This window comes from Camelina sativa, chromosome 10 (genome assembly GCF_000633955.1).
Source record: "Camelina sativa cultivar DH55 chromosome 10, Cs, whole genome shotgun sequence".
Taxonomy (NCBI): Eukaryota; Viridiplantae; Streptophyta; class Magnoliopsida; order Brassicales; family Brassicaceae; genus Camelina; species Camelina sativa.
In genome coordinates, this window is record NC_025694.1 from 14,980,251 (window position 1) to 14,990,413 (window position 10,163).

Below are 10,163 nucleotides of genomic sequence, written 5' to 3' on the forward strand. Positions count from 1 at the left end.
CCTCTTCGTCCGCAACCACTTGCCAACTTGGCTCGAAAACCACCTCTTCCTCTTCAAGGATTTCTTTTTTCCGATCCTTTCTCAACACCAACACTCTCTCGGTGATCTCTCTTTCTTTTCTCTCTTACTCATCTTCACTCTTAATTTTCTCTCCTTACCCCCTTGTGTCTTGGGCGAAAATGAGAGAATTTAGGCTCTATTTATAGAGATTTTTGGGCGGTGGAGATGGCCAATGCATGTTGCATGCTCTCTCTTCATTAGTTGCTATTAGTGCATGCTTAAACACTTGGAGAAAATCGAGCAAGACACCTTGAATCCCACTTAAGCTCTCTTGATTTCTTTATTCCTCCCACTAAACTCCACTAACTCCCTTGAATTATTTAATTCCTCCACTAACTTCTTCAAGATTAAAATAATTCTCCACTAATCCTCCATTATCCCTCTTTGATTAAAATAATCTTAGTGGAGATTCCACTTTGATTATTTTAATCACTCCACTTAGAGAATTCTTTACCGCTCCTTAAACCATGTCCGTACGCTTGCTAAACCGTTCGACGTTCGTCCGCTATGTCCGTCCGTACACGTATGTCCGGTACGGTACATGGTACATGGTACATGGTACCATCAGCCATCTCTTGGTCCATCCAGAATTTCTCGGACATTTCTTCTGTAATCCCGTTATCCTCCTCCTTTACTTCCCATTCGCGTCCTTGGCCTATGGGATTTTTGTTCTGAAATTTTACCCCTTGACGAGGGTCATTACAGTGATTCTACATACAGCTGAAGGTGAGCATAGAGAAGGAGGTGTCCATCAAGAACATGGATTAGGAGAGCAAGAGTTTATGTAGTGAATATAATAGGGTCAGAAGGAATTGTGAATGGTATAATCATATGTAATAGTTCTCATAATTCGCAGTCAATAATAATACATCCAGAGTTAAAAAAAAAAAAGAGTTTAAATTATTATTGACTAACAAATTTAAGGTTAAGAAGATGTTAAGATCCTACATGTGGTCATTGGTTTGAAGGGGAGATTGTTGGGATACAATACAATCCAAGTCCCACATGTAGGATCTTAACATCTTGTTAGCCTTAATGTGGAAATTAACCACATGTAGGTCTTACTACCTCTTTGATGGCTATGCACACCTTTCTTCTGGTCTTGCTTGTGGTGCTGGTCTCTCAGCTGGTATGGCCATTGGTATTGTCGGAGATGCGGGCGTTAGGTTTGTCCTCTTTCAACTATAATCCTTTTTGTAGAGAATGTTTAAATTGATGTGCTAACTGATTTTGAAATTTCTCTCAGGGCAAATGCTCAACAGCCTAAGCTCTTTGTTGGGATGATTCTTATCCTCATCTTTGCGGAAGCACTTGCTCTTTACGGCCTCATTGTAGGCATTATCTTATCTTCTCGAGCTGGTCAGTCCAGAGCAGAATGAGGAACCAAAACAAATGTCAAAAATTTCCACTACTTGCATATCGATCAACTAATTTGTGCGGTATGTAGCATTGAGAACCAATACTTCTTGCATGTATGGTCTCCTATAAATTAAGATAAGGTCGTTCTTATCTTCTGTCTTAAACTTGTCTTTGTTTCAAATGAAAATTGCAATCTACCACACAGAGTTTTCATATGAAATCGTACGATGTCATGAAAGCCAGAGATTATAAGATACTCGAGTCACTACTAACTTATTAGAAGACTTTGAAGTCGTCTCTCCTTGTAATATAGTCTAAATTTGTATTTTTTTTTGTTTCTGGAAGAAAGTGACCCTGTTTGTGATATGAATCACTCGTTCCTCTTCATGATCTATCTCTTTATTTTCGTTTTATAATTCACTTCTATTTAGACATCCGAGTGCTTGCAGTAAGCTTCTAAATTGGTTTTTTAATCATCTATTTTAATTTCCTGATAATTGTTTCACTGTTGTATCCCAACTACTCTACTCAAACCAGCAACATAGTTTGAGGGAGCAAATTCATTTACCTTAGATAGCAATGCGTTATTAGTCTCAGGATACATATATGTAAAAATATGATGAAGTGATCTTCATAACTACGAAAGTGAAACGAAGTGTTTGTATAGATCTTGTTGGACTTCCAAATATCTGTATAGATTCTGTTCCTGAAACTAAAGTGTTATGCATTGTTTTGTACCTGTGTTAGGATTAAATCAACAAACAAAAAACTATAGGTTGTACAGACAATAGTGATTAATCCATATCTTGTTAAATTATGAATAAGAGCTCCTGGTGGCTTAAGGGAACCGGAACCTCTGATTGAATGATCCACATACAAAAGATTCAATACCCAAATCCGCATCTCATCTAACTTCCGTGAATGGAGTTAATTTTCGAGAGAGAAGCAATCGGTATCCACTAAACCATATATATAAATAACTGCATAACTTTAGAGGAAGATATATCTTCCATTTAGGTAATTTTCTGGCTTTTCTACAAACTACAAACAATTTTGATAGAACATGTATATCTCGTAGCTCTGTTGCTTCAAAAGAACAAAAAAATCCTTTAATCAGTAAAACTTTTGAAGCTTTATTCATACGAAACATGCCTTTAAATAGTCTACAATCTTTTAACGACAATAACAACAAAAGAGAAACTGTATCAAATTCACAAAAACCCTAAACACCTCTTTATACTGCATAAAAGTCACGAGAAAGTAACCAGCGTACTTGGGAGAAACGTATGGCCGCTGTAGCATGACGTGAGGGCCAAGGATGAAGATCGCCCAAAGGAAGAATAAAACAGATATAATGCAAATGACGATCAAAAGCCACTTCACATGCCCAACTGCAGTGAGCACGCCAAAAAGGAATGCCAAGGGCATGCAGAGTAGAGAAAAAAGTAGTAAGGGCAAGGCCACATGTAAAGATTTGCGGATGAGTAGTGGATCACCCAACTGCGCCCAAATTAGAGTACCTATTGTTGCAACGGAACTTTGCATTGCCAAGATGTCAAGAAGGAGAAAAATGCAGAGTGTTGGGTTTTTGGCCAAAGTTGCCCTGCCCAAGTTTGGAGCAGAGTTGTTAAACCCACCTGGCATTGTAAAACCTGCAGCAAACGTCATTGTGGCTACAAGAGCCGCTACCAATAGAAGAGTGTTGACGTAATCTCTGTTATTCTTAGGGTCTAGTGGCTCTGCCGGTATTGTTAATGAGTGTACATATTCAAAACCTTTTGAGTGAATAGTGTATAACAAGAGCGCCAATGTCCACCTCTATAATACAAAAAATGGGTCATGCTATAAATCATTTATGTAGTATCAAACATATTCTATGAAGTAGAACCAAACATACCTCCTGAAAGATGTAATTGGGTTTCAGCTCTGTCTCGGCAATATCCCTAGCTCTGTAATCCCTTTTGTTTCGTAATTTCATTATCTTGCTATCCTTAGCAAGCAAAGTAATTAACCTATAGTGCCATTTCATGACGGCAAGGTGCAAAGGTGTATTCCCGTCCACATCTTGCCCAACACCCAAATGTTCCGTTTCTTTGTTGTCCATCAACAATTTTGAAACCCAATAGCGCCCCTTTTTTGCTGCAACGTGGAGAATGTTCTAACCAAGTTTGTTAAGTAGGTGTTTTGAATCTGGACATTGTTTTATAAACTCTTCAACAATTTTTTCATGACCTTCCTCTGCAGCCCTATGAATTGCAAAAGAACCATCTTCGTCACAGACATACACACTCTTTTTTGACCGGTGCAAGAGGTTGCATACTCCTTCATAATACCCTACATATGCTCCGAGTGTAAGACAAGTCATACCATTGTGATCTCGCTCGTCTACAAGACTTGGATATTCATCAAGAATAAAATTAAGGAGATCTGCTCAAACAATTGGGAACAACAGTTAGTATATATACATATTACATAGGAAGACTTTACCATCTTGAGGAGCCGGTTTTACATAATTTGAACAGACGACTAAGCGAAAAACAAACCTTTACTCTTGGCCATCAAAGCAGCATGTGCAAGATATTTGTCCCCTTGTAACTTTGAATCTAAGTTAGACTTCTTCCCTTCAAGGTCCTCATTGACAATAGTTTCTAATATAGCTTTCACAATGGAAACATCTCCACGAGCTACTGCCATAAACAAGGAAGATGATCCCTGGTCATTTCCAAGAAAAGGAGCATCATGGTTCGCGTCCACCAGACATGCAGCAATCTCTAAATAGCGTCCATTAATGGCCAAGTGCAGTGCAGTATTTCCATTTTCATCCTTGAGAACATATGGATTTAGTCTCTTACTCTCTTCAGTACACAGTCTAGCTGAAGCAAATGTTACCAACTTAACAAAAGCATCAACAACAGTGGTATGACCGCCATGAGCTGCCAAATGAAGCGGTGTCTGACCGCTGGAGTTTCGCTCCAATAGAAGGCAGGGACATTCAGATACAATCTCCTGAACCAGTTCTAGATGACCCCATTTAACAGCAAGATGAAGAATTGAATCTCTTGTATCGCTGCTAAGACATGCCATTGTTGTTTTATCGCTTATCAATTTCTTGAGACATTCTTTGTTCCCATCACTTATTCCACTAAAAATTTCCGGAGTCATCTTGATATCTTCACCAGAGAGAGCGAAAATATCTGACAATCTAAGGTTAGTAGGAAACTCTGACACAGGTTCGGTGTTCCCCGTAGGTGGCATTGCGTCATCTCCTCCACTTTGAGAGAAATCTTGTGAATTCGAACCAAGTATGTTCATGGGGAAGAATGGTCATTTTCGTTGATCATGAGACATTTGTGCCTCTAGATCTGCTTCAGAACTGTCCATCTCAAACCTAAAATCATGACATAAATTGTTTGAAAACACAGATTTAAGTTACTTCCCGACCACTAAAATAAAAACAGTCAACCATTGCATGAAAAGGGGGCAGAGAATGTGAATTACCAAGTGCAGGTGAGTGAAGAGATTAGTAATGCAAGAGGATTTGGCGATTTGCTAAAAGGTTGACGAGATTGAGACGGTAAGTTTGTCCATTTATATTAGAAGGCATTAATGTCTCGAGCCATGTGGTTATGATTGGAAGGAAAAGTCTTCTTTAGTAACCTATAAAATTAAATAATTAAGGAAAAGTCGTTCTTTAGTCAAAAATAATTAGGAGAACTATTGAAGATAGATATTAAAAATGATCATCAAAAAGAAAAAGTTACCCGATTTTACTCACTCATTAAAGTTATAAATAAAGACTTTCAAGTCGTCTCCTAATATCATCTAGATTTGTACTTTTCTGAGAGAGAGTGACAGCCAATAATTTGACTTGACGGAGCAAGTTTAAGCGGAGATGCTCTAACGTAACACGTAGGCTTGGCTGGCTATTTGGGTACGCAGACTAGACTTGGGGTAGAAACCGATAGAACCGATAGAGTTAGAATATTTTGATAGAGCAGCTTAAACTCCATTTAATTATAAAATGTATAAAATGTTAGATCTTGTTTGGTTCGCGTCATGTCCTATTTGAATTTGTTTATAAATATTGCAATAATTAGATAATCTTAGATCGGGTATTTTGTATTCGATTATCCAAAATTTTATCCAAATATTATTCGATTATCTAAAATTTTATCCAAATATTACTTAATTATTTAGAAATTCTGTGCAATTATCCAAAAATTTATGCAATTATCAAAATTTTACTTACTGACTCGATATATATAAATTAAGTTTGTATATGAATATGTGTATGTATGCAATTATCCAAAAAAAAATTCGATTATTGTAAATTTTATTTGATTACTCCATTCGAGTAGTAGGTAACACGCGGATCAGATTTGTTATCCATGGATACGACTACATAAAACCTACTAGGGTAAAATGGTCATATTCATACTCTACCCAAACCAATTTTTCAAGTCAATTCTGATTTGAGTTTCTATTTATCCTCTTTTTGTCCAAAAATAACACTAAAAATATGTGATATATATGGAAAACTTGTAAACAAGCAACAAAGTAGTCAAAAAAAATTTATGACCCCTCACTAATTAAAAGTAATAATAATAATTTACTACAGTAAATTCAGAAAAAAAAATTCTCTTACCTAACACCCATTATTCATTTTTACAAAAAAAAAATTCTTTCAATATTTCGATAGTCTTTTTGAAGAAATCCTATTTTCGTATATTTTTGTTAACATGGTTAAGAAAATAAAACCTTACTCCCTCCAAATTATTATTTTTTTTTTTGGTGGGCACCCTCCAAATTATCTTTAGTATCTAGAGATTTCACATAAAACCAGAAAATAAAATCCCCAATGTTTCTTTCTCCAACAAAAACAAAAATTCTAATTTAACTTGAAGCATAAGTTTATTTAACAAAATAAATCATATTTATATTAAAAGATGAATATTTTAGTGATATTCTGACCTTGTTATAAAAATTTGACGCAAGTTTATTAGTTTAGTGTGATATTGGTTAAGCTATATATCAAAAAAGAGTTTTTGGTGCTTATGTGGCAAATTCACAATTTTTTAAATAAATTTATACTATCTTTCTTGTCAAACACTTTTAATTATGATGGGCGTTCAGGTATACATTTAGGTTTGGATCCAGTATTTCAGTTTTTCGGATTGAGGTTATATCTAAAAGAATTTCACTTGCTTTTTTAATAGTGTGTAAAAAACCTTCGACAACATATAATGAAACGTAGGGAGTATATAATATATATTTTCACAAAAGGTATAATATATATATATATATATATATATTCATATTATAGATTTCGAATGCTATTTTATTTAACATATATAAAATTTTCAATTACTCACACTTAAAATTATTTAACCACAATATTGAACTAATATTACTAATCAAGCTTGAACTTTAAATTATTTAAAGAAAAAAAAAACTACAGCGACATCCAACATAATTGTAATCCAGTAGACTTGAGCCAGAATCTTTCGATCACCCGACTTAGTGATAAAAAGAACAGAACCTCTCCCTTTTATGTCGACTCTTGAGTCGTCACCAAACCTCACCTTCCCTGTGACAGTCTCATCAAGTTTGGTAAAGTAGTTCCAGTTTCCAGTCATATGATTACTGGCTCCGTTATCGAGATACCACACATTATCTCCCTCCGTTTTGGCTTCATAATCGCGTGGCTTGATCTTCTTCTCATTGAGAAGCACCACTTCATGCATTAGTAACTCCTCTGCATCTTGAGTATCAGATTCAGCACCATCTTGAATTTCTTGAAGTTTAAGTAACCTGTATGGAGAAATTGAGGCGTAGTGACCATTCTTGTCACACCGGTAACACCCAATCAGCGACTTGTCTCTGTTTTGGTAATTGTTGCGACCTCGTCCTCTTTCTCGACCTGAGAACATTCCACCTCTAGTACCCCTTCCACTTCCTTGGTCATAACCCTCTTGATTATTGTTGGCATACATAAGTTTCGTTTGATCATCTTCTTGATCTTCATCATCACGAATCCTCTCCTTGTATGTCTTTAGTCTACCGATTATGTCCACAAAACTTTTCTTGTTAAGATCAAGAACTTGTTCCAAGGCTGCGATAATATGAATGTACTTCTCCCTTGGTACTCTATTGAGGAATTTTTTTACCATCTTAGGCTCTTCAGTGGTTACGCCTAAAGCACCAGCTTTTGATGCAAGCTCTGACAACTTTCTCACGAAGTCGTCGATCGTGTCTGTAGTCTTCATCTTCATCCTCTCGAAATCCGACATCAGTGTTTGCAGCCTTGCCTCCTTTACTCTTTCAGCTCCAACGTAACGTGACTTGATCGCATCCCAAACCTCCTTAGGAGTAATAAGGTTTCCAACTTGTAAAGTCAGGTTTTCCGGAATAGATTGGAACATGAGAGCTTTAGCTAGGTCAATCTTATCGGCCTCTGCTTCCCCTGTTTCGATCGTTTCCCAGACTTTATTCACTCGCAGCATTATCGTCATCTTCATGGCCCACACTGTATAGTTAGTATTGGTAAGCATTGGACACTGAAGGGATGAAGTCCCGGTCTCCTTAGGTATGGATGTCATAGCAACGATTTCACCCATATCTCTTAACCCGATTTTGCTTAGTCACGAACAAGAAAAGAAAAGTTGTGTTTAGAGATTCAATATAAGCTCTGATACCAAATATTGAATCGATCACAAGAATAACGAATAACTCTCGTTTATTACTTTAGAAACTTCTCAAAACTAAAGCAATCTCAATCTCTCTAATCTCTCATAAGTTGTGCTACACCTTAGCACCTCCTTATATATAAACTTTATTTCCAAAACACTTTTTGGAAAACTAACTTTAGATATCTCCTAAAGAAAGTAAAACTAACAATTTGATATGTATATTTACATTCTCCTAAATATACTCAGCTTGGTCTCCAAGCTACTTCAAGCTACTTCAAGCTTACAACAACAATGATCACTTCAAAAGAATATGTGTGTATATATTATCAAAATGAAGACAAAAGAAGATGATGACATTTTGCTCTAATTAAACAATAAGAGAACAAAATATTTGACCGTGTAAAAATACAGATTCACAATCGATCTTTAATTTATTAATCTCAAACGGTTTGAATATGTTTATATCCAAAAGTTTGCGACGACACTTCTCTGAGATCTCTTTTTCAACTCCGATGAGCTTTTATCATAGGACGATGAAGCAGCTTCACAAGCTGAAGAGCTCGAAGCGTGACGATGAAACGATTCCCATGAGCCAATCAGTCCTTGCTCTCCTAAGAGCTTAAACCACCGCATATCTCTTCCCAGATCGCTTCACTACCTCTTCCGTGAAGAGCGTCTCCTCTTCATCCTCTTTGGATCTTGATCGGTTCCACTTTCTTCATCTGCAAGCCTTCTCTTTCCCGTTTGGGCGTCGTTGAGTCCACCTCGCTAATCATGAGATCTATTTTGTACGCCTTCAGCGATTCCCCGCCTTCCAACATGACATTTAATTCCGGCGGTGGTGGATATAAAACCGGCCGTGTTCATGTCGGTTTCAGAAGAGACTAAGGAACGTTGTCACCGGTGGAGCTGGATTCTTATGTAGTCTTCTCTAGAGGGGAGATGAAGTGATCCATTTTGAAGAGAGAGTTTGTGACTAAATATTGCAGTAAGCCGTTGTGTTTGATAATGCTAACTTGCGATTATGGGTCAAGTATTTATAGACGATTAATTAGGTTTACTTTTTTCACCTTAGCACACAACAAATTTAATTGATTACCAAGTAATTAGAGAATAAATATTCGCATAGTATCTAGTTTTTTGGGGAATATGCCAAGTTTATGTGATGATATTTTCTTAACCATTAATCTGTTTCCTGCATTCGAATTTGTTTATAAAGATTTGAGGAGAAAATATATTTTGGAATTAAATATGATGAGTAATTAGGGACATACAAAATCGAATATAGCTGATTTATAGACTTCTCATAACTTTATATATTGAAAACAATTATTGTAAAGATATTGTAGAGATTATAGGAAGAATGATTTTAGGAATTTTTAGTTTTTATTATAGAAAAAAGTTTGAAACAAAAATCATCTTTAATAATTTAATTAAAAATAATAATAAATGCTAATGCCATATGATTGTTAATAGTTCTAAACTTCAAGGTTTTTTAAAAAATTGTACTTGAAAAGTGTATATATAGATATGATAATTCTTTTTATTATTATTTTTTTGCAGAGAAAACGGACAAATATATATTGACGTAAAAATTAATTTGGGATTTGCACATACATTTTTATTGTTAGCATTCAAATATTGTAATGAATTAAGGGGATATTTTAGGAAATATTTAAAAATTTTATAAAACCGATATTTAATGAGATATTGTAATTAGTCGTTGATTGATTAAAGAAATATTTTAGGAATTTTTGTTCTGTACAAAATCTTGGTTTTAAATTTCAATTTATAACTTATAAATTTAAAATTTAATACAATGACAGTCTTATAAATATGTTTGAACTTCAATATTTATTTGCTAAATGTACTTAGAAAATGTGTATATAGAAGTTTTGAATTTTTTAATTTTTTAAGTTTATTATTAATTAAAGAAGTAAAGAAATTTTGTAATAATTATTTTATTAAAATGAGTTCTTAGTAATAATAATAACAAAAATAAGAAAAGAAAAAAAAAAAAAAAAAACGGAGCATTGGGACTAAATACGNAACTAA

The 10,163-nt window shown here is 35.1% G+C and overlaps 1 protein-coding gene and 1 pseudogene across 1 annotated transcript; one reads left to right on the forward strand and one right to left on the reverse strand.

The window, feature by feature from the left end:
• Positions 1,081–1,695, forward strand: LOC104718998 (V-type proton ATPase subunit c1-like). The gene is made up of 2 exons (XM_010436827.2): positions 1,081–1,226; positions 1,307–1,695. The coding sequence occupies exons 1-2, from the start codon at positions 1,096–1,098 to the stop codon at positions 1,437–1,439; spliced, it is 264 nt and encodes an 87-aa protein (XP_010435129.1). The 5' UTR covers positions 1,081–1,095; the 3' UTR covers positions 1,440–1,695.
• LOC104719000 lies at positions 2,573–4,802 on the reverse strand (annotated as a pseudogene).